Source organism: Gorilla gorilla, chromosome 19 (assembly GCF_029281585.2).
Source record: "Gorilla gorilla gorilla isolate KB3781 chromosome 19, NHGRI_mGorGor1-v2.1_pri, whole genome shotgun sequence".
NCBI lineage: Eukaryota > Metazoa > Chordata > Mammalia > Primates > Hominidae > Gorilla > Gorilla gorilla.
In genome coordinates this window covers 97,617,729-97,642,604 of record NC_073243.2, presented here as the reverse complement: position 1 = coordinate 97,642,604, position 24,876 = coordinate 97,617,729, and the positions used below count along the sequence as shown (strand labels likewise).

Below are 24,876 nucleotides of genomic sequence, written 5' to 3'. Positions count from 1 at the left end.
TTTGATTTTACAAGCTAAGATCATTTATCTGGGTTTTGAACTCCGACCTTCTTTCTTTTGGGGATTTTTAAAGTCAGTTTCCTGAATATGTGTTAAAAAGATTTTCTAGTTAAAGCTTAACGGAGAATAGCAGGTTCCATAGAAGGGGAGTAACTCACTTATTTGAAAACACTATAACAAAGGAAGCCTAATAGTAATAACCATTGAAATGGATGTGAAGAGAGAGAGCTGTTGAGAAGTCGGGGTTGAGTGAGGTTACCAGATGGTATATATAACTTGTTGTATGGTTGTCCGTGTATCTCTGTGAAAAATAATAAACTATGCTTAACTTAATGAAAGATCTTTTCTGTGTACATACAAAATAGAATAATTTTAGAGAGAGCTCCCAAACAGGGAAACAAAATTTACAGTACCTCTATATAGATGATTTCCTGACTAGTGAATTTTCCTTCACATTTTCTAAGAGTTAAAGCAATCAACACAACACAGAGGAGCTTCATGAGGAATTTTGTTGAGTGCCTGCTGTGGGGACAGCCATGGCCACACATCCTTCAGGAAAACCAAAAAGTCAGATGGCTGCTTGCCCCGAAAGAGCTGTGGGTCCAGTTGGGCACAAAGAGTAAACATGCGTAGAGCCAGGAGCTGTCTTCGGTCAGCGGCTTTGAGGAGAGTAGCAGCATTGTGAAGACCGCGTTCTTCGCATACGTTCCTTCATGCATCCATTCTACACATTTTTACTAAGCACCTCCTAGATGAAGACGTTGCTGAAAAATAGTCTAAGTTTATTCTTTGAGGTCATACAAGTGCCATTCATTGTAGAAGAGCTGAGGAGAGATAGCTGGTCAGGAATCCGGGAGATGGAGTGGCTGGACCTGGGGCTTTGGTCTCAGTTTCTACCATCAGCCGGTTTTCCTGTTCAGAGCTCAGAGTTGGAAGCAAGTCGCCACTGTGTTTCAGGTTTCTGGCAGTCGGATTCATTTGCCTCACAATACTTTCCTGTTGTTTTTTGCAGCAAACCAAAGAGAGAGTGAAGCTATTGATACAGCTGGCTGATGGCTTTTGTGAAAAAGGGCATGCCCATGCGGCAGAGATAAAAAAATGTGTTACTGCTGTGGATAAGAGGTACAGAGATTTCTCTCTGCGGATGGAGAAGTACAGGACCTCTTTGGAAAAAGCCCTGGGGATTTCTTCAGATTCCAACAAATCGGTAAATGGCCTTGTGCAAACTGAATAAATTATGGTCTTCTTCCTAACGCCCTCTCTGCTGATTTAATTAACTGAGTTCATTGGCTCTGTTATTCCACAGAGTAAAAGTCTCCAGCTAGATATCATTCCAGCCAGTATCCCTGGCTCAGAGGTGAAACTTCGAGATGCTGCTCATGAACTTAATGAAGAGAAGCGGAAATCTGCCCGCAGGAAAGAGTAAGCCAGTCTTTCAGAATCTACCAGGATTCACTGGAAAAGTGAAGAGAATGTCATTTGGACAGACATGCTTCTGTGTGTGCTTTGAAGTCACGTGGCACCCAGGCTTTTTGTTGCTCTGGGTGGACTTAGTTGTGTCAGCACAGACTTCGCTGGGTTCACTGTCCTCTTATCACCTGGTTCAGAAACAGCATCTAGTTTTTATCCCTGTGCCTGTGTTTCATGTGGAGTTGATGAATTGTCATTAATAGATAGTGACACTAAGGAGAGGAAATTAATAGTTTTTATCACACCTAAAACAAATTTAGTTGTGTAAAAGTTGCCAGTTAGTAAACTCTATATAAATAAAAAAGAGTGCTCTAATCCAGTGGTTCTTAATTGGCAGTTTCGTCCCCAATGTGAGGGGACACTTTGGTTGTCACAGTGGGGAGGGGGAGGGAGTGCTGTTGGCCTCTAGTGGGAAGCTGCTGAGCACTCTCCAGTGCAGAGGGCAGCCCCACAGCAGAGTTACCTGGCCCCAAATGTCCACAGTGCCAGGTTGGGAAACCCTGATCTGTCGGTACCTCAATAAAGTGTGTGCAGAAATCTTTTTTTCCCCTTTGAATTAGCGGGTGGATACTGTTCTATTTGTGATTCACCTGTCCAAAATGATCAATCTAAGACTAATACTTTTAGACCCACTCTGTTATTTCATAAATCCATAAAAGTAGATAGTGAAGTAAGCTGCACCCTGACTGTACTCCTCACTGTCTTCCTCTCTTTAAGGTTCATAATGGCTGAGCTCATTCAAACTGAAAAGGCTTATGTAAGAGACCTCCGGGAATGTATGGATGTAAGTAAGTTTTTTTTTTTTTGCTTGTTTATTTAGATTGAGCATAAGCTTGCTATTTTATTCTTACCTGTTGGTAGTCCTTAGAATAATCACAATTTTTTTCTGTCATTTTTTTAAATGTAAAGTATGCTTCAGCAGCCGGTTTCATGTTTCTGCACTTCTGTAGAGTTCTAGGTTTGTTTTTCACTCATTACAGAGATGATACAGCATTAATCCTCTCATTCTGTTTATCACATGATGGCCTGGCTGACACTCTCTTTGTATAGAATTGTACAGCAGCTTCAGAGAAATGTGCCTACTAATTATGACTGGCAACTAATACTCAGTGGTATCAGGAATATTGGTTATACTTGTGGAGTAGGTTAATTCCAAAATTTGAAGCTGGGAATAATTTTAGAGTTGAAAAGTATAGGAACTCCTCTCAAGTATTAACAGCAACCGAGGGCCTTTTTTAGAAGGGTTTTTTATGTTTTGTAAAACAGTCCAGTCCTTAGTTATACTTTCACTTATACATTAACTCTGTGTGTTTACAGATGTCAGAAACAGCTGTTTCTTGAAAATATGGTGATTATTTTTGTCTAATCCCTGTTTCCCTCTCGGCCAGACGTACCTGTGGGAAATGACCAGTGGCGTGGAAGAGATTCCACCTGGCATTGTAAACAAAGAACTCATCATCTTCGGAAACATGCAAGAAATCTACGAATTTCATAATAAGTGAGTGGCTTTTTCTTTGGGAGCAGTTACGCTTGAAATCCATGTGCTGAAGTTTCATCACAAGAAATGAACCATTCCCATTGAATTATGCAGATTTCAGTGATTTTGTTGCCATTTGAATGAAGCCTATCAGTCTTTCTTCAAAAAGACTGACATTCTAGAAATTCTTTTAATACAGACTCAACTTTATGTTTGTACTTATCTTCTACAGAAATAAGATCAGGAAAACTATGAAAATATTTTTATAGGAAGCTTAATTTCTCTGAAGCCGAGCCGTCAGGTGCCCTGTGACTTACTTCTGAGGGTTGAGAGACAGTGGAGCCCCCTTGGGACTGTGGGCCTATGCTGTTTGCTCTCTTATAGTAAGAGATAGGAACTGAAGAAGCAACAGAAGTATATTCTGACCAAAATAAAATGCATTTTCCATTGGCCACAGGAGGTACATGATTCTCTTTTAATATTGTTAAAGCAGCGGCAGCAGAAGCTCCTTTAGGTGGCCTGTGATGAGATGATGCTGGGGTCAGCAAGAGCGCAGTCCCCTCACCCCTCAGCAGAAGGCAGAAAAGACCAAATGGGTCTTAAGCCAAATATTCACATCTCCGAAGTGTATCCTCAGTGAGCACACTAGCACTTTCCCGGAAATAAATTTGTTAGAAAGCATTTGAAGGCGAAACTGGCTAGCTGTTTGAAAGTCGCAATAACTTACCCTAGTTAAGAGCTACATGTTTTGTTCATTCTTTAGGGGGCACAGATTTCTCAGTTTCTGGCATATCTCACTAGTAAAATGTTTTAAAACACCTTCGTAATATGATACCATTTTTATTCTTTGCAGCATATTCCTAAAGGAGCTGGAAAAATATGAACAGTTGCCAGAGGATGTTGGACATTGTTTTGTTACTTGGGTAATGAAACCTCAACCGTTTGTTCTCTCCCAGCTATTAGGTGACGTTGAAGGAAGTTAGGAGGGATGGTCTTCATTTCCTTTAAGTCACCATCTTCTGCTCATATCCATGCTTGCAGAGAAATAGACTTTACCTCAAAGAATTGCATACTTCAACTAATTGTTTTTGTGGAGTGAGTTTTTTTATTGGCCCTGGTGATGGTTTGAAATAGAATATTTAGTGTGCCAGGCCTCCACTTGACCCTGGGGATTTGCTGATAGGTGAATTCCCAGTCCTTCTGGGGGATCGTCCAGTCTAGAGGGGAGGCAGACAGGTGAACGTGCGGTCATGCTGTCCAAAGCCCACAGCCAGGTCTGCACGCGTGACTGTGGAAAGAGAGGGCAGGTGCTCAGCCCGACGTGCCGGGGTCGGGGAGGCTGCTGCAGCTGCATGCTGTCAGAACGATGTGTTTCTTATTTCAGTAGCTTTCTTTTAAAATAGAGTCTCTTCAACTCGAGGCTTAAATTTCCGTTATCCATACTGCTTCTTTTCTATATGAAAGTTTATCATGCGTTGACTTGTTATGATTTAAATGAGATCTTTTTTTTTTTTTTTTGGCTTACAGGCAGACAAGTTTCAGATGTATGTCACATATTGCAAAAATAAGCCTGATTCTACTCAGCTGATATTGGAACATGCAGGGTCCTATTTTGACGTAAGTAATAGATTCCTAAAGAGACCGTAATTTTCCAAGTTGTGTACATAAAATGCGGCATTACTCATTAACTTTCACCTAATTGATAGTACAATGTTTTCATTTTTGTCTATCATGTTTATATTGGGTTATTCTTCTATTGTCTTCTGTTTTTAAAAGATCCTACACAAATACTGGAAGCCTTATATCTGCAAGAAACTCAGATTGTAATATATAGATGTATGTTTGTGTGTGTGTATATGTTATTATTTATATTCAATCATTTATAATATCATTACTATTTATATTCAATACATTTTTTCACCTGTAATACTGTATACAGAAGGCATAAACTATTAAGCTTCTTTTCCCCCTCAGTAAAACAAAAATAAATGTGAATCTTTTTATTTTTCCTATTTTAATTTCGTGATGTTATGGATTTTCAAAAACAACCTACCAGTAAAGTTTTACAGATAGTGCCATAACAACTAGGATAATTAGAAGGTTAACTAATTGTGTTCTCATTGGAGTAAACGTAGATACAGGTCATCTGTGTTTTGAAAGCTGTTGCAGTGGATTATTCAGCACAAAAGGGATGGAGCTTTAGAACGTGATACACAGAGTGCTTTCTGGGTTTCCAGAACTTGGTCAAATATGTGCCAATACATTTTGATTGAAGGATAAGGTGCTATTGAATAGTGTGCATAGTTTGGTGCATAAGGTTGTGAGGAAGTTGGACTTGTTTTCTGTCTTTACACTTGTGCATGGACAGGTGGGATCATCAGCTCTTATCTGAAAGTCTGGGGAAGTAGAATAAACTTTTCAGTTTCTATGTTTGAGATGAAGCCCTACCTGTAGATGACCCTGTTTTAATTGTCATTCTCCTGAGCATTACATTACACATTACACATCACTGCCTTTGTTAATAGGAAGCCTTCTCCCAGGCCAAAGTGGCCTTTTCTTGTTAATATTTCACATGATTCTAGGTCTTTGCCATCAGACAAAATTCAGCACCTGTATATGGAGTTAGAAATATTTTAGTATTAAGTGTTTCACTTAAACAGTGAGGGCACATAGCACATTTAATGTTTGGAATCAAAACCATTTTAGAAACCCTTATGCCCCAGCAAAAGAAACTATCATCAGAGTGAACAGGCAGCCAACAGAATGGGAGGAAATTTTTGCAGTCTAGCCATCTGACAAAGGGCTAATATCCAGAATCTACAATGAACTTAAACAAATTTACAAGAAAAAAAAAACCTATCGAAAAGTGGGCGAAGGATATGAACAGACACTTTTCAAAAGAAGACATTTATGCAGCCAACAAACATATGAAAAACTCATCATCACTGGTCATTAGAGAATGCAGATCAACCACAATGAGATACTATCTCACACCAGTTAGAATGGCGATCATTAAAAAGTCAGGAAACAACAGATGGTGGTGAGGCTGTGGAGAAATAGGAATGCTTTTACACTGTTGGTGGGAGTGTAAATTAGTTCAACCATTGTGGAAGACAGTGTGGCGATTCCTCAAGGATCTAGAACCAGAAATGCCATTTAACCCAGCAGTCCCATTACTGGGTATACACCCACAGGATTATAAATCATTCTACCATAAAGACACATGCACACACATGTTTATTGCGGCACTGTTCACAATAGCAAAGAGTTGGAACCAACCCAAATGCCCATCAATGATAGACTGGATAAAGAAAATGTGGCACATATACACCATGGAATACTATGCAATCATAAAAAAGGATGAGTTTGGGCCGGGCACAGCGGCTCACGCCTGTAATCCCAGCACTTTGGGAGGCCAAGGCAGGTGGATCACGAGGTCAGGAGATCGACACCATCCTGGCTAACACGGTGAAACCCCGTCACTACTAAAAATACAAAAAAATTAGCCGAGCGTGGTGGCGGGTGCCTGTATCCCAGCTACTTGGGAGGCTGAGGCAGGAGAATGGCGTGAACCTGGGAGGCGGAGCTTGCAGTGAACTAAGATCACGCCACTGCATTCCAGCCTGGGCGACAGAGCGAGACTCCATCTCAAAAAGGAGAAAAAAAAAAAAAAAAAAAAAGGATGGGTTCATGTTCTTTGCAGGGACATAGATGAAGCTGGAAACCATCATTCTCAGCAAACTAACTCAAGAACAGAAAACCAAACACCACATGTTCTTACTCATAAGTGGGAGTTGAATAATGAGAACACATTACACAGGGAGGGGAACATCACACACTGGGGCCTATCGGGGGATGGGGGTCTAGGAGAGGGATAGCATTAGAAGAAATACCTAATGTACACAATGGGTTGATGGGTGCAGCAAACCACCATGGTACATGTACACCTGTGTAAGAAACCTGCATATTCTGCACATGTATCCCAGAGCTTAAAAAGAAACCCTTATTCCCTAAAACATGTCTTCAAGAATAAGAGAAATCATGCCTGAGAGATTTCACAATTTATATGCTTTCAGTATTCCTTGTACAGTTGTTTTATTTTTTTAGAGGCTTTCTGCCACAGCTTCCTCTCTTCTCCAGGCTATCTGATAACCTTTGATTATGCTTCTTACCAGTAACAAGCATTATTGAACATCTATATGGTGCTCATTTAACTCTTAAGCTCTGTCCTAGGTGCTAGTGTAAAGTGGTGAGTAGCACAGACAGGGCCTGTCTTCACAGCAAGGAATACAGCAAGGAATACAACCAGTTGTAAAGGAATACAACCTTTACATGCAATACAGATCATTGCATGTAAAGGACATAATTACAAAATGCAAAGTGCAAATCATGGCATTAGAAGTGCGATTGAACAGTAAGGTGGATCCTCCTGCTCCAAAGTACCCCTTCCTCTCCAGAAGTAACATTTTAGAAGCAAAGAAGTTTGTGTTAATAATTTAAAAGCCTCTTAGGAAAAAGAAACTTTATTATTTCAGCATGATTAAACAGTTGTCAGGTACAGTATTTGGAAAAGTAATGTGTCTTATGGCCATGATTTAATAGTGTAGCCCTATGATAACGCTTGTTTCTTGTTTGGTTTTAATACAGGAGATACAGCAGCGACATGGATTAGCCAATTCCATTTCTTCCTACCTTATTAAACCAGTTCAGCGAATAACGAAGTATCAGCTCCTTTTAAAAGTATGTATAATGCGTCTTCAGCCTGTGAAATTTTATGAATTATGTATTATTTTGACATTTACTATATATTTATATAATTACCCTGAATTTTTTGAAACACCTAGTCAATTAATTTTACTTTTTAATTCATTAGTATTTATTGACCTGCCTAATTTCTCATTGCAGGAGTTAAATGAGAGTGTGTGTCATGATTATGCATCTGAACTGCATTGACTGACCCTAAACATAAAATGAGAAATCATCAGTTCTTGATATTTTAGTACCCTTAGTTCCCAGCTGTGGCTTGCTGACTGCAGGCCAGGCATGGTGCACTTTGGTACGCTCTGCATATGTTAACCTCCCAGCAATGCTAGTCTGCAGGCATGGAAACTAGTCTCAGACTGTAAGGAGTGTGCCCAGAATCACCACTCAAACATGTTAACAGGCTCAGCTCAGAACACAGATCTGGCTGATGCCCAGGGCTTCCACTGAAGCCACGGAGAACCCATGCCCAGGAGGCTTCCTCTGTCTTGTTGCTTGTCCCTGATGTCACACCCCTCGCAGCACACCTTGTCCATACAGACCGCAAGTATTGGAGTCAGGCTGACCTCTGCTTTTTATTAGTTGTGAATGACTATAGTTAAAATCACATTTAAGAAAACAATAGTGATTAGTCTTGACAATAGGTAAACAAAACTTAGAATTTGTGCTAAGAGTTGTCACAAAATGTATTTTATTTTTATATTATATATCATCAATATACATTTTCTTGACTACCTAAAAATTGACAGCTTTTGTCTGGTAATGTTCAGCATACCATTTTCTCAGCTGGTGAATGTTATTAAGCATTAAAATGTAGAAACATGCATTCATCCCAGTGATGGTATTCTATGAATCCTGCCATGTTCCAGGGACTGCCCTAGGCTCGACAACGGGAAGTTATTATGTAATTTGTCTAGATATAAAAGAAATTAATAAGATGGAGTTACAAATGCCTGAAACTCTTCTTTACCCTTTTTGTTAGCAAGAAAAATCTACAGACAGTAATAAGTGGCTACATCGTTTTGTGAAAGTGATACTATTATGGGATTTTTCAACTGGAAAAGCTCTCCTGTACTTTTATGTCAAAATTCTGTTAAGTGATTTTGTGACCATTCCCCCAGAAATATATAGTTACTATGAATGCAAAATAAGTCAGGAGGCTAATTTGTTCATATTCAAATTTGTCCTTTGCTTTCTAATTCTACAAAGGCAGTTTACCTTTCAGTGTCCTCAAGATGTAAGGATTTTGTTTTCAGCATGTAGTTCTACTAAACTGGTGCTTAAATTTGTAAACCTCACCTTACTCTGCCAGAGGTTCTTCAGGAGAACAGAATAAGCTCCCTTAAGCTCCCCAACAAGGAAGGTTTTCTGCCAGTTATCAGTTAGTAGGCTCAGTACACTGCATTTGTGAGCAGTGTTTGCCCTGCTGCTTAGAATCACAGGTAAACACCATCTGGTGATGAGGGAAGGTGCCCATCAGGCAGCTGAGTTCCTCTCAAGTAGCCACTGGGAGACCAGTGCTGGCTGCAGTGTCATACCTCTCTTTTGTTGACTACCAAGACACAAAACACTGCTATTGCTATTACTGACTGGTAGTAATTATTAATACACCAATAAGAAAGTATCTTGGCTGTAATCCCAGCATTTTGGGAGGCCGAGGCGGGCGGATCACGAGGTCAGGAGATGGAGACCATCCTGGCTAACACGGTGAAACCCCGTCTCTACTAAAAATCCAAAAATATTAGCCGGGCATGGTGGCAGGCGCCTGTAGTCCCAGCTGCTCGGGAGGCTGAGGCAGGAGAATGGCATGAACCTGGGAGGCAGAGCTTGCAGTGAGCCGAGATTGTGCCATTGCACTCCAGCCTGGTCGACAGAGCGAGACTCCGCCTAAAAAAAAAAAAAAAAAGTATCTTGGAGCCCACCAGAAGGTGAACTTACTGTTCCTGTTATCATTCATTTAATAACGGATGTTTCTCTAAATGGCTTTGCAATGTAATCACACACATAGGGCTCCCCAGAGAGATGTAATTCAACCATTAGAGCTTTTCTAAACATCCTACGCAAAAAGGAAATGCATTTGACTGTAAGTACTCATGCGGTGTTACTGTTTCTGCTGTGTGGATTGGCTGGTCCGGTTTAGATGGGACGTTGCATTCATAGCTCCAGGGTGCAGAGTCACGCTGGGATTGTGTGGTAAACGCACAGTTGGACCTGGCATGGCGGTCAGCTGTAACCAGTAGCTGATCGTGTGTTACATAATAATTAAATATTTCTATTTATCTTTTTTTTTTTTTTTTGAGACAGGGTCTTGCTCTGTCCCCCAGGCTGGAGTGCAGTGGCACAATCTTGGCTCACTGCAGCCTCCACCTCCCAGGTTCATGTGATTCTCCTCCCTCAGTCTCCCAAGTAGCTGGGATTACAGGCGCATGCCACCATGCCCAGCTAATTTTTTTTTTAAAGTAGAGATGGAGTTTTATCATGTTGGCCAGGCTGGTCTCGAACTCCTGACCTAAAGTGATTCACCCACCTCAGCCTCCCGAAGTGCTGGGATTACAGGCATGAGCCACCACACCCGGCCTCTGTTTATCATTTTTGAGGCTTGATTGTTAGCAGGTGTACTAATTTCATCTTAAACCGTGAATACATCTGGCTTACTCTGATTAGAACAGGACAAACTCTGCCATCCATTGAATAAAGAGGTAGTAGTTTATTTCTATGAGAACATATGCCCAGTTGACCACATTCTGTTTTTATCTTGAAAGCCATGGGCTTTCATAAACTGTTTCTGCCAAGGTCTTATTGGCAGAGCATTCTGCAGTCTTTACCTAGTTTCTGCTGTTTATCTTTGCAGGAGCTGCTGACGTGCTGTGAGGAAGGAAAGGGAGAGATTAAAGATGGCCTGGAGGTGATGCTCAGTGTGCCGAAGCGAGCCAATGACGCCATGCACCTCAGCATGCTGGAAGGTAAAGGACCCTCCATACCCCAGTGTGCATTTATGCAGTTTCTAATGACACTGTTTGTAAATGGATTTCCTGAACCCTAAAAATCGCAGCTTTATGTCTCTATGTTAGTGGTTAAGAACATTTCTTAAAGAATCAGTGTCATTGCTTTTCTTAAGGACCACATAAAATGCTTCTATACTCATTGAAAGCCTTTTCTGGTCCCTTCACTGGAAAACAGCCTCTCTACACTCTGGACTCCAATAGCACTTTGTGTCGCTTGCTGCAGGCCACCTGTTCTCCCTGTTAGATGGATGGGTAGGTGGGTGTATGGATGGATCAAACCCCAGGACTGTAAAATCCTTAAAATAATGTGTTGCTTCCCCACCTCTGTATCCATTGCATCACTTGCTAGAGCCTGGAACATAGTAGGCACCAGATATTTCCTCGTGTCATTGAATTTGGTGTGTAACATGGTAAAGAGAAAATTAGATAAATATGTTTCAAAATTATAGCAATTATAATTTCCATAAATGCCTCTGTTTAAGAAAGCTCTTCCTGTTGTGCAAAGCTTGGTTCTTGCCAGGCTACACAGAATAAGTTTTAATCCTGCCCCAAATGCTTTTGCTAGCCTGTGTCTTTATGGGTAACACTGAACATAGGTGCCACTGTGGGTAATAAGACTCAAAACTCAGAGGCCAAGCAAAACAGATTTTTCTTTCTCTGATATAAAATGCTGATCTGGTATGGCCGCTCTTCATGATGTCATCCAGGACTCAGGCTGTGTTCCAGCTAGTTTCTCTCCATTCTAGTTGTTTTTCTGGCTGGCTAGGTCCAGGGTGTTTCAAGACCATGCCAACATTCCATTTAGCAGGAAGTGGGGAAGAAGGTCAGGGAGGAAACTCCAGATGGGCAGACACTAGCAGTGGTACCCGCTACTTTGCTCACTTGCCCAGAGCGTAGGTACCCGAGCTGCTTTTAACTGTTCATGGGGCTGGGGGATGGAGTGCTTATTTTGAGCAGCCCTAGTGGGAGCTTCTACTATGAGAGTAAAAAGAGAGTGGAAGTCAGGAGGTAATGGGCAGCCTCTGCCCTAGGGCTGGCTTTACTAAGCCCTGGTGGCTTCATAACCAGGTGATAAAGCAGGCCACTTCCATGAAGAGAGGAGCAGTAGTGAAGTCCAGAGCACGACTGATTCACCTGCAGAATGTCACATTCAGAGGAGGGAGGGTGCACCAAGCATGGGCAGCCAGGGACTTCTCCAAGAAGCAAGACCAGGACAGGTCCTTGAAGAAAGGCTGGACCTGAGCAGAATGTCTGGGAAGGATGCTCTGGGCTGAGGAAGCAGAGAGAATCAAGACGGAGGCTGGGAAGTAGGTGGGGGCTTAGAGGAGAGTTGGAACTGTTTCAGAGGAGGAGCTTTATGTGGTGGGATGCTGCAGGAGAGGGCTGAAGAGAAGTAGAGGGTGGAACCAGATCTCACCTGTTGCAGAGGCCCACCAGAGGGATAGAACTCAAAGAATAAAGCCATGAGGAATCGCAGAATGTTTTTGAACAAAGGAAAATATATGTAAAGTGGTGTGTTAGGAAGAATTATCCTCTGTAGGATGGGTCAGTAGCGTCGAGTCAGGATCAGATGGGAAACTCTTATCTAGGGTTGGTCGATGGGCATTTTTAAAATGTTGAAAATACTAATAATGCTTTCTTGTGCATCAGTTTTTATTTTTCTTTTAAATTGATTTGCCTCCCTTTTTTCATGTTGTAGGGTTTGATGAAAACATTGAGTCTCAGGGAGAACTCATCCTACAGGAATCCTTCCAAGTGTGGGACCCAAAAACCTTAATTCGAAAGGGTCGAGAACGGCATCTCTTCCTTTTTGAAATGTCCTTAGTATTTAGTAAAGAAGTGAAAGATTCCAGTGGGAGAAGCAAGTACCTTTATAAAAGCAAATTGTTTGTAAGTATAGGCGTTCAGAATTGTAAGTCTAAAGGTAACACAATTGCAGTCTTTTTGTAGGTAGAGAAGAATTGTTCATCGTCTTCAGTTTAACCTCCCAATCTGTCCTGAAATGTTCAAGTCTGAATTGTGGTAGGGTTTTCATCTTCAGTGAAATTATTTCCCACCCTCAAGTCCACTAGAGGGTGCTCTGGAGTTTATAGACTTAGGAAACTTGCTCTTCTTAAATCCCATATCATATAACTGCAGGATAAGAAAACATTTCATAAGTGAAATCATTTATCTCCAGTGTGCTTAACTAGCTTTATAAATAAAATAATCATATCTATGACTAAGTTCTTATTATAATTAATTTTTCAACCATAAACATTGGAGTATATGGAAACAGCCTTACTGGGTGGCTCACTGTAGACTTACCATGCTGAAGTTTGATTTTTTTTCATTAAAAATAAATGTATGAAATATAAATGTATGAGTAAATTTATGGTTGTTTATAACAGTGAAATGTCATTATTAGAGAAAATATACTTAAGCCAAAGTACAGTTTGAAAGATCCACAGCCCCAGCTATGTGGAGACAGCTGCCCCTGAGTGCTTGGCAGATCCGGTGATGCATTTTAATTCGTAACCTGTCATTGTACTTCTTGGCAAGAGCAACATACCTGCTGCCATTTTGTGACCACTAGCTAGCCTTACCAGCCTCCCCAAGGGCAGCATCGTCTCTGGATCCAGTGTACTTCCATCTAACTTAGTGGGCCGTTTCTCAGAGGCTTATTCATGCAGGGTCGCTGGGCAGGGCCAGGCAGAAGGGACTATTGGGTTGCACTAAGGAGGAATCATCATCCAGAAAAGAATAGAAAATGCCAAGAAGGTGGGTTTCTTTATAGCAGATCTCTTATAAATACTGGTAGATGTTTGCAATTTGGACAACTTACACATCATACTTTTTGTGATGTCCATATATAATGAAATTCTTCAAGTAATAAAATGTCCCCGAGTATGGAAATCATCTGAGTAATAATCTGGAATTCACAGGTTCCAAATGATGGTTTTCATACCATTTTGTTTGGCTTGTGTCCTGTTTGAGATCGTCTTTTGGATCACAGCTTGCCTGACATCATTTTAGGTCACATTCTGACTGGAAAGAAAAAAATGCAACATTGCTGGCTAGTAATTTCATTAGCTGGCTTTAATCTGCCTTTAGAGACCAAGCTCATCTGTTTTAGCAGCCAATACGTCTTCACTTAATTTATCTTTTAGAAGTTAAGATTCCCTCAGAGGCTACCTCTGGAGCTCTGGATGATGAATCACTTCCTTTGCTGGGGTGGAGAATGCATCAGGGGGACCTTGACTGTGGGGGAGGGGCTGAAGCTATTGACCTTTCTCTGCATGCTTCCATGTTCTGCATATATTACAGAGGGATTTTGCCTGTTAGCCATTAAAATTATTGATGAAATACTAAAAGCTAATGCTATTGATAAAGAAATTGGAAAATAACTAAGCTGTTAAAACATCATTTGCCCTCTGGGAAGCTGCATCATTAATACTGAAGAGAACGTGGTGGCAGCCCTTTTGCAACCAGGAAAGACTCATTTTGCAGTTTCTTGCTTGTAAGATTGCAAATAGTCAAATCTTGATTGTCAGATAGTAGGATTTTCACATGTTGGTTTCCTTCCGCTGAATTTTTTGCTCGTTGACCTGCACTGGGGTCTCCAGTAAGAGACGCTCACAGGAAGCGAAGGATGAAACCAGTCACCTGTAGCCTAAGAACACAATGTCCTCATTATAACTCACATGACAGCTCAGATCACTAGCGACGTTCTTATAACCTAACATGGCCACAAGTAACCAAAACCTGTTTCCTTGGTCTCTGTTCTGCATCCTTCTAGAATTTTACTGTCACCTAATTATATAATTGTCTTTTTATCCAGACCTCAGAGTTGGGTGTCACAGAACATGTTGAAGGAGACCCTTGCAAATTTGCACTGTGGGTGGGGAGAACACCAACTTCAGATAATAAAATTGTCCTTAAGGTACGTTCATTTGAAGCTGGGAATGTGCTGTTTGAAACATTTACTGTGGCCATCCATGCTTGCTTTTCCATTGTTTTCATATTATTTTATTATTATTTGTTGTTGTTTGTGTGTGTGTGTTCTATTCAGATTGGTGACTACCACAAAAAGAATAGTGGAATGAATTCAGTTTGGTGTTCTGGTGATGAAACAATTTGAGCTAAACTTTCACTTGACTCCTGAAAGGGCAAATGAAGCAAAGTCTTTTTATATTTCTCTCATTCTTCCAGTCTTTGAATTCATTGACTCTGTAAGAGATGCAGGAAGTCAGGGTACGGGAGGAATGAGATACTGACCAAAAACTCTGATTGCGCACTTGACCTGTTTTGAAAGGAAAAAGTCACCTGGTGTGTGTTCGAGGACCTGCGACAGGAAGTCGAGGCCAACCGTACCCACAGTCCTTACAGAGTCCTCAGCTCTGTGGGAGACGGAGGGAAAGAGGAATGATTATTAGTGACAGGGTTTGATACTGTTATGATTTAAAATTCAAAACCATTAGGGATGCTTTAGGGTATATAGTCTTTGGGGGAGGAAAATATCTTGGAATATTTGATTTGAACTCTGTTTTGATTATACTAACCTCTCCTGGGAATGGTCAAGAGCTCTAAGGTTGTCTTATGTATTTTCCTCCTCTGTGTTTGAGAAAATACAGATGGAACTTTTACAGCCATCTGGAAATGCCATCAGCGGCTTTGGGATGTTTGGGGGACGGTGGAGCTAAGGCTTGTCGAATACTGGGAGATGAGCCAGAGTGTAATGGGACTCTGGTGTATGAACCTGCATGTCACCCCTTGTGTCTCTTGCATGCCTTTTCATCTCTTTGGTATTTTCAGTGACTGTGAGTTACTCCCCTGTACGTCAGCCTTCTAGAGCCTGTTCTTCACTGGAAGCCATTGTGTTCGTAAGATTTTTGTTCATATGTGATAGTGGGTTGTTTTGCAGTGAATATGTGATTACCAGCCCAATGTGTTCTGGCTAGTACTGGCATAAAGCCCTATTTGATATCAATTGCACCGATAGCTAAATTTAAATAACTGTATTTTCTTCCTAAGGTCTAACATTTTAAGGTATACTCAAAACCTGGAAACTTGCAACTTATATAAACCGCTTATCCAGACTAGCTACAGTGGCAGATGCCAAAAGGTGCTTCCAAAAAATAGTGACAGATACTTTAGCCAGATCTGGACTTTCATTTAGGATGTCGTAAATGCTCGTGGTACAGTTGACAAATAAGACTCTTCTCAGGCTTCGCCAGGTACAAGTTTTCTAGGGAATTTTGGGTAATACCTTTCTGACTTCCAAGGAGAAAGTAAAGGAAACGATGTTCTCATTAATTTCAGGGATTGCTGCATGGTGTTGGTGTAGAGAGGCAGGCGATGGTGATGGTGGGAATGGTAGTGTAATGATGATGTAGGTGGAGGTGGTGGAGACGCTGTGGTGGTGGTGATGGCGGTGAAAGTTTAGATGGCAGTGAGGGTGGAGATGGTGGTGGTATGGATTTTGGTGGTCACGGTGGTATAGATGGTGGTGAGAGGGTAAGGGTGTAGAGGAAGGTAGTGGTATAGATTTGGTGATGGGGGTATGGGTACAGATGGTGGCAGTGGTGTAGATGGTGGTGATGAGGGTATAGATGGTGGTGGCATAGACTTTGGTGGTGGTGGTGGTGAGGTTGTAGATGGAGGTCATTGTGTAGAATTTGGTGGCAGTGGTAGTACAGGCAGTGGTAGTGCTAGTGCAGGCAGTGGTAGTGTAGATGGTGGTGAGGGTTTAGGTGTTGATGGTGAGGGTACAGATTTTGTTGGTCTAGATGGTGTGGTGAGAGCGTAGATGGAGATACTTTAGATTTTAATGGTAGTAAGGTTGGAGATGGTTGTGAGGGTGCAGGTTGTGGTGAGGGTGCAGGTTGTGGTGGTGAGGGTGCAGGTTGTGGTGAAGGTGTAGGTTGTGGTGGTGAGGGTGTAGGTTGTGGTGGTGAGGGTGCAGGTTGTGGTGGTGAGGGTGCAGGTTGTGGTGGTGAGGGTGTAGGTTGTGGTGGTGAGGGTGCAGGTTGTGGTGGTGAGGGTGCAGGTTGTGGTGGTGAGGGTGTAGGTTGTGGTGGTGAGGGTGCAGCTTGTGAGGGTGCAGGTTGTGGTGGTGAAGGTGCAGGTTGTGAGGGTGTAGGTTGTGGTGGTGAGGGTGCAGGTTGTGGTGGTGAGGGTGCAGGTTGTGGTGGTGAAGGTGCAGGTTGTGGTGGTGAAGGTGCAGGTTGTGGTGAGGGTGTAGGTTGTGGTGGTGAAGGTGCAGGTTGTGGTGAGGGTGCAGGTTGTGGTGGTGAAGGTGCAGGTTGTGGTGAGGGTGTAGGTTGTGGTGGTGAGGGTGCAGGTTGTGGTGGTGAGGGTGCAGGTTGTGGTGGTGAGGGTGTAGGTTGTGGTGGTGAGGGTGCAGCTTGTGAGGGTGTAGGTTGTGGTGGTGAGGGTGCAGGTTGTGGTGGTGAGGGTGCAGGTTGTGGTGGTGAGGGTGCAGGTTGTGGTGGTGAAGGTGCAGGTTGTGTTGGTGAGGGTGCAGGTTGTGGTGGTGAAGGTGCAGGTTGTGGTGGTGAAGGTGCAGGTTGTGGTGAGGGTGTAGGTTGTGGTGGTGAAGGTGCAGGTTGTGGTGAGGGTGCAGGTTGTGGTGGTGAAGGTGCAGGTTGTGGTGAGGGTGTAGGTTGTGGTGGTGAGGGTGCAGGTTGTGGTGGTGAGGGTGCAGGTTGTGGTGGTGAAGGTGCAGGTTGTGGTGGTGAGGGTGCAGCTTGTGGTGAGGGTGCAGGTTGTGGTGGTGAAGGTGCAGGTTGTGGTGAGGGTGTAGGTTGTGGTGGTGAGGGTGCAGGTTGTGGTGGTGAGGGTGCAGGTTGTGGTGGTGAGGGTGTAGGTTGTGGTGGTGAGGGTGCAGCTTGTGAGGGTGCAGGTTGTGGTGGTGAAGGTGCAGGTTGTGGTGAGGGTGTAGGTTGTGGTGGTGAGGGTGCAGGTTGTGGTGGTGAGGGTGCAGGTTGTGGTGGTGAGGGTGCAGGTTGTGGTGGTGAAGGTGCAGGTTGTGGTGGTGAGGGTGCAGGTTGTGGTGAGGGTGTAGGTTGTGGTGGTGAGGGTGCAGGTTGTGGTGGTGAAGGTGCAGGTTGTGGTGGTGAAGGTGCAGGTTGTGGTGAGGGTGCAGGTTGTGGTGGTGAAGGTGCAGGTTGTGGTGGTGAGGGTGCAGGTTGTGGTGGTGAGGGTGCAGGTTGTGGTGGTGAGGGTGCAGGTTGTGGTGGTGAGGGTGCAGGTTGTGGTGGTGAAGGTGCAGGTTGTGGTGGTGAAGGTGCAGGTTGTGGTGGTGAAGGTGCAGGTTGTGGTGAGGGTGCAGGTTGTGGTGGTGAGGGTGCAGGTTGTGGTGGTGAGGGTGCAGCTTGTGGTGAGGGTGCAGGTTGTGGTGAGGGTGTAGGTTGTGGTGGTGAGGGTGCAGCTTGTGGTGAGGGTGCAGGTTGTGGTGAGGGTGTAGGCAGTGGTAGAAGTAGAGGTATCGTGCTGCTGGTGTGTGTGCTAATGGTGGTGGAGAACGTGATGGGAATGGTGGTAGTGGTGATGATGATGTCCTCATAGTTGTAAAACAAATTTTGGTTATTTTCACTTCTCTAGTCTGGAAAAGAGAATTTTATTTTTAAGTCTTAAGCAGATTGCGACTACCCAGATTATGAAATGAACTATCCCCTCTCTTAGCCAGGTAGGACCTTGGTATTTAGTACTTTACCTCAGTTACCTTTCTCTTACTATTTCTGAAAAACTGACATCTTTTTTCCTCGTTTAATTTCTTTAAGGTTAGGAGAATTACTCTCTAAGTGTAACGATCAATTCATATGAGAATTTTCTTTATTTCTGAACCATAGTAACAGTTTTCCTCAGTTGTTTCCAAACTCTGCCAGCTGTTCTTTTGCAGGTACTTCTCTTTAGTTGACCTTCCAAATACTTTTACCAGGCATTTAAATTCCAACCAATTTGTAGTTTTTAGAGAAGTTTCTTCTCCCGAGTCCCTTACTTTCCCCAGTCACCCTGCCTCCTTCCTGCCCCCTCGCCAGAAGACATTGGTTTTCCTGCTGTCCTATGTCACTCTGGAGAAGAGGGAGCAAGAGGCTGCCTTTACCCATCATTTCTTTTCCCTGTCACTACCTGTTAGTAATGTTAAAGACAGGTCCTCTGGTTAAAACGGTTTCTGTAGAAAGAGGATGATCAATTTTAATTTCCTTTCCCAACATGGGCTTTGATTTTCTGTTTTCAAAAACAGGATACACAGTGAGAAATGCTGGGTGCTCCCCACTTTGTGACCTCATCTACGATGAGTTATGACAGTTAGGTTAATTATAACTGCAGGGAATTATGCTTATATCATAGGAGATTGATATTTTCTGTGAGGAAATTAGAAAGCTGTTAGGAAGGCCCAGAACATGCAGAAAGAAAAAAAAAAACCTCCTTTGAGGCAGAGTTTAAAAAAAAAAAAAAAAAAGTCTGGATCAAGTGATGCCGTGCGTGCTCAGTCTGCAGGTGCTTGCTGATAATCTAGTCTGTGTGGTTCTCAGAGGACATTTCTTGAGAGTTGTAATGGAGTCAAGGTGAATCTGCCATCGGGGACTGGCAGTTGGTGAGCTTGGAACGTTGGGCACATTTCTTCTGTCCACACCTCAGTTGCTCATTTATAAGACAGGGCTGCAGGAGTCTCCCACCCGCAGAGTCCTTATGGGAGTGGATGACAGCATGCAAGAAGCCCTCGGCTAGGCACAGGGGGCTGGAGGTGGCGGCAGCTGCGCCGCTGTTCCCTGAGTCCAGCAAAGGAGGCCGCAAGGCTGTGGGGATTTGTTCAGTTTCCTGCTGGCAGTATGCCCCCTGCTGACCAGTGCGCAGTGTTTGCCTCAATAGCCTCAGAGGCGTTTTGGTGGCAGTGAGGGTGGCTGTGTTGGTTTATTTGCCCAGGGCTGCTTTAAAAGGTCTTGGGGCTGGAGAATGATGGATTATTGCAATAGTCAGAGATCTGGAGTAATATACATGCTATAAAACAAAAAAGGTTTTGACGAAAACATATTTTTAAATAGTCATTTATTTGGTAGCGTATTAAACATCGGATGTGGTTGCTTTTCTGCTGAAAAGTCATTTTGAAAATAGAAACTCAAGGAATACAGGAAACCTGGGTGTGGTTAGTGCAAGGTCTGGAAAGGGCCCTTCCGTATCCTAAGCAATGCTAACACCTTGTTAAGGCTTCCAGCATAGAGAACAAGCAGGACTGGATAAAGCATATCCGCGAAGTCATCCAGGAGCGGACGATCCACCTGAAGGGAGCCCTGAAGGAGCCCATTCACATCCCTAAGACTGCTCCCGCCACAAGACAGAAGGGAAGGAGGTGTGTGTCTGGGCGCCACTGGAGGTTTATGGATGTGGGAGGGAGGGGCAAGGCGGTGTTAGCTCACCCTGCTTCAAAAATCCTTTCTCTCAAACATTTTGAGGAATACGTTTTTTAAACTGCCATTTGTAGATAACATCATTCTTAGTAATGAAACTGCTTTGTCAGAGATAAGAGCCTCTGTTGGGTTAGAGTAAACGAAGGGCTGTGTGCAAACCTCTCATTGTTTTGCCTTTCTCACCCCGAGCACCATACAGGGCACATGTCTAACTCATGCACATGACCTTGGATAAGTTATAAAGCATCGAGATGTTGTTGTTTTCTCATTTTTAAAATGGCAACGATCATATCAACTATATTTTATGGTGATGGGAATCCAACAGGGTGATATGTTTTAAACACTCAGCACAGTGCCTAGCAGAAAGCCTGTGCTCGGTGAAGGGTGCCTTAACCATTGTCCACATCCTGGCAGCAGCAGGCACTCACGAAGGCTGATATGCACCTCATTAAACAAATCAGTTGCTTCTCCAGTGACTGCCAGCTCAGCAGCATCAGGAACTAAAAGTTTCTTTGCACCGCCAGGGATGGAGAGGATCTGGACAGCCAGGGAGACGGCAGCAGCCAGCCTGATACGATTTCCATCGCCTCACGGACGTCTCAGAACACACTGGACAGCGATAAGGTGAGTCACTGCCGGCACTTTGTGTGCGGAGGGGAATGTGGCCAGTCTCTGGTCAAAGCAGCCCCCTCCTTTCTGTTACTCACAGTTTATCATCAACATTTTCAAGCAGTTGATACGTGCCAGGAGTAGTGCCAGGATCCCGTGGTGGGGCAGAGACTTGGGGGATTGGGGTGAGAAGACTTGAACCCTGAGGATTCAGGAGAAATCATTCAACTCTTTCCATCCTGCCCTTTGCCAGTGCCAAGGGTGTTACTGGACATTCGAGGGCAGCATACTTAGACTTTTTAATCTTATTCCTAAGCAGAAGAACCTATCATTTAAAACAAAATCCTACACAGAACACCGGCGTATGTTTTAATTTAGGATCTTTAAGATGGACAGCACCCTTCCAGCGACTAGGAGGGACACAAGATGGAAATAAAGAGTGTTGCTTACAGGTTCTGGGGATCACACGGCACCCCTGGAGGACAGGGAGCATGTGGGGAGAGAGGAGTCCTTGGGCCAGGCCCTTTATTGTGTCCAGGACATTATCCAAACAGGTTTGGCACAGGGCGTCTCAATGAGTGGGCTTAGAGCAAGCAGACACGAGTTTCAGGAGGTCATGCTGTGACTAGGAAGTTGTCACTCTGGCATATCTGCACAGTCCACATGAGGTGCGAGTGTCGGCAGGGCCAGTTAAGCAGGTCTTATATGGCTATCCCTTAGAGAGGTGGTCACCAGAAGGAAGTTCTGCAAAGCAGAGATCAGGACCTACCACATTGAAGGCCTGGGAGAAGATGGTCCTGTTATGAGAAAGTCCAGCTTCTCTGGGTTCATAGTGATGCCAAGGCAATGTAAAATAGTAAGAACTCATGGCAGTGTAGAAGCGGAGCTGCTCTGATGGAAGTGGGGGCTGTGGCCCTGAGATGCCCTCTCAGAACCATAGTGTGCAGCAGAACATAGAAAACCTGCCCTGGAATTGGCAACAGTGATGACCACTGTGAGCTAGATCTGATTTTTATCAAAAAAGTTTGTATAGGTATATCTTCTTCAGAAGCAGCCTAGAGTATCTCATGATTTTTGTCTGATACAATCCAAAAATCCCACAAAGTAAATTGCTAGTAGAATTTGGAATCCTGGGTTTACATGATGGACAAAACACAAAATGTTCTCTGTCAGCCAGTGGGGAACATTGATCTTAATGAAGTCTTCTGTTCCTGCCAAGACTAGTGTGTTCTGTTATGTTACTAGAATGCTAGACTGAATTCTTTTTAAAAAAATTGACAGTAAATAGGGGGTTTATTTATGAGCCCAGAATTGCTGAGCTTCTCATTCTCCAATGCAAGTCAGACCTCATTTCATGAGACCTTTGTCCCTATCATGAGACCCGGGAGTCTGTTCTCTGCACATCATTTCCGCAGCCCACTCATTGGTAGGAAGGAACAATGCCCTCACCTCACCGTCCTTGGGAATTGATTCAGACAGACGACAGAGTCCAGTATGTGGAAGGTTATTTCCGTGGCACATCTTTTAGTCCCAGACTGGCCTTTTCTCACTTGGTTTTGTAGGAGGATTCATGATACTTAATGTTCTAGTTTCAAGGACGGGAGTCAGTAGATTTAAAATACTGCTCTGCTGCAGTGATTCCATTTTCAATATCCTAGTTTAAGTGATTAGATTTTTTTCTCATTATACTTTTTGGGTTCACTAAATAATAGATCCTAGGACTTGGAGTGGTTAGAATGACAAGACCAGAGAATAAAAAGAATTTCTCATTTTATTTTGTTCAAGGCCCTATGTATTGGCATTCAGCAAATATTTCTTGGCATGTAGTAAAAAGAAATAAGATAAATGACATGTTCAGGCATCTGATGCCTGATAGCATTTCTCTCCGAGACCCCACCTATGGCCATTGAGGTTAAAGAAATAAAGTTTGAGCTTGGAAACACTTTGTTAGAGTAATATTGATAAATTTTTTATTTTATTTTACTTTTTAATAAAGTAATCAAGGGGATTATCTGGTGAATTTCCATGAGGCTGCCACCTGAAAGGAAAGTTGAATCATGGTTGCTCAAGTGTGTGGGAAAGTGGCCTGCATTCAGGGCATTTCCAGACCGTTTGAGATCACCGTCAAGCCCCAAATTCCCATTCTTAAGATAAACTCCTAGGTGTCTGCTCTGGATTTCCCCTAGACATGAGTTCAAAAGTTTATTCTTTTTTAAAAAAAAAAAAAAGTAAATTTTTTGAATGAAATTGCTAAAGAGCTAAGTGGAAAAGTTAGCTTTGGAGGGTTCCTTTTTTGGAAGTTGGTCTAAGAGGCAAGGATAACTTGTTTCCTCAGGTAGTTTACGGATAAATGGGTGCCTGGGAGTCTGGAAATGACCCCTCTATCCAGGAAGGGGCTCTACAGTCTCCAGTTCATTTTTCCGGACAGAGTTGCTGGTGCCACGACTTATCTCCTGCGTGTGGAGAATTCCTTGGCTGGTACCCACCTCCTCTCAGCCCCAGCACAGTCCTGGCTCCTAAGGCGCGTGGCTGATTGGGATTCCCCAGCGGCTTGAACAGAAATAAGTCTCTATCCTGGAGTTAGGAGTAGTGAAATTAGCACGACTTCACATCTGTTATAGCATATTAGGGAGGGCTTACGTGAACTGGGAATACAGCAAATTATATTTGTATCCAACGAAAGAGGAAGAATAAATCACTACCAGAACAGTATAGGTTTGCCAAAAAAAAAAAAAGCAAATTTTACCCTAGCAGTCCACTAGGGTATGAAAATGTTAAGAAAACTCCCTATGAGATACTCTGTCTGTGAAGATGATTCACCAGTTTCTCTTGACCTCATCTGATGTGTTGTCCCTAAACTTCACTCCTGAGCTCAGAAATCCCTGAAGGGTCGGCCGAGCACGCTGTGGCTCACGCCTGTAATTCCAGCACTTAGGGAGGCCAAGGCGGGCAGATCACGAGGTCAGGAGATCGAGACCATCCTGGCTAACATGGTGAAACCCCGTCTCTACTAAAAATATAAAAAATTAGCCGAGCGTGGTGATGGGCGCCTGTAGTCCCAGCTACTTGGGAGGCTGAGGCAGGAGAATGGCATGAACCCGGGAGGCGGAGCTTTCAGTGAGCCAAGATCAGGCCTCTGTACTCCCACCTGGGCGACAGAGCCAGACTCCATCTCAAAAAAAAAAAAAAAAAAAAGAAATCCCTGAAGGGTCTCTCCTGCCAGTTCCACCATTGCTTCTCCAGCCCCGCTCCTGGGAGGCTCTTTCTTACTGAGGACCGCAGCCTGCCACGCAGCAACACTCACCCTGGTATTCTCATGGTTGTTAACCATCTTGAAGGAATGACACTCCAGACTCAGTTTCTTAAACAGACCTGGCGAATTTTCTTAATGCCACTTGCTGAGAGCATCGGTCCTTAGTAGGCTCTAAAGCACAGAAAGGATGAAATGTCGTGTCGCGAGAACAGAACCACAGCGAGTGTCTTACTCTGTTCTGGAGACCTGCATTTGGGATTAAACGGCATATGAGACTTGCCAATAAGTCAGAATTTGGAATTTGGAGAGGACGTACCCATGCGGCCTTACAAACAAGAAGGTGCACGTTTGCTGCCCATGTGTGCCTGCGTTTGTGTGTGCTCTGCTTCTGTGAGGTTTTCTCTTAGCCATCTCCCTCCTTATGCCTCTCCAGTAGAACAGTTGAGGGTCATTAGATGACTCAAGAATACATTTTGAAAATCAAGGACTCCATCCTTTCCCTAGTCAGTCTGCAAAATGCACTGTCCCTCTGAACTAGGCTTAACTAGCAACCCCATCTCCGGTGACGGTAATTTTCCTGAGTCTCGAAGTTCTTTCTGCCCTACGTAGTTTAAGTTTAAGCAGCCTCTGATAACGCAGGCAGATGGATCTGGCAAGGGAAATCACTTAACGACATTCTGCCTGTTCGACTTAATTTATGATGTCTGTTATTAGTTAGTTGTTATCATGGAATTTGGTTTCATTTCAGAAACTGGGTGGGGGGATGTTTTTGACTCGGCCTCTTGGAGAATTCTGAAGGCAAAAGTTATCTGCCAGGGCTGTTAGTAATTCTCAGATGAGGCACACAAGGTTTAGGGAGAGTCTGAAGGAGGGGCCCTGGAGACGCCCTCTTTCCAGGGAGCACTGTCA

The 24,876-nt window shown here is 43.4% G+C and overlaps 1 protein-coding gene across 6 annotated transcripts in view; it reads left to right on the top strand.

The window, feature by feature from the left end:
- Nucleotides 1-24,876, top strand: part of TRIO (trio Rho guanine nucleotide exchange factor) — a 365,950-nt gene that overhangs the window by 241,727 nt on the left and 99,347 nt on the right. For all 6 annotated transcript variants that reach the window (XM_031003167.3, XM_031003166.3, XM_055367588.2 and 3 more), the window contains 12 exons: nucleotides 1,013-1,207; nucleotides 1,307-1,422; nucleotides 2,188-2,254; nucleotides 2,859-2,968; nucleotides 3,801-3,870; nucleotides 4,475-4,564; nucleotides 7,595-7,687; nucleotides 10,560-10,671; nucleotides 12,413-12,603; nucleotides 14,534-14,635; nucleotides 19,905-20,047; nucleotides 20,630-20,729. In XM_031003167.3, coding sequence (XP_030859027.2) covers nucleotides 1,013-1,207; nucleotides 1,307-1,422; nucleotides 2,188-2,254; nucleotides 2,859-2,968; nucleotides 3,801-3,870; nucleotides 4,475-4,564; nucleotides 7,595-7,687; nucleotides 10,560-10,671; nucleotides 12,413-12,603; nucleotides 14,534-14,635; nucleotides 19,905-20,047; nucleotides 20,630-20,729 — 1,389 coding nt within the window. The remainder of the gene's footprint in view (nucleotides 1-1,012; nucleotides 1,208-1,306; nucleotides 1,423-2,187; nucleotides 2,255-2,858; nucleotides 2,969-3,800; nucleotides 3,871-4,474; nucleotides 4,565-7,594; nucleotides 7,688-10,559; nucleotides 10,672-12,412; nucleotides 12,604-14,533; nucleotides 14,636-19,904; nucleotides 20,048-20,629; nucleotides 20,730-24,876) is intronic.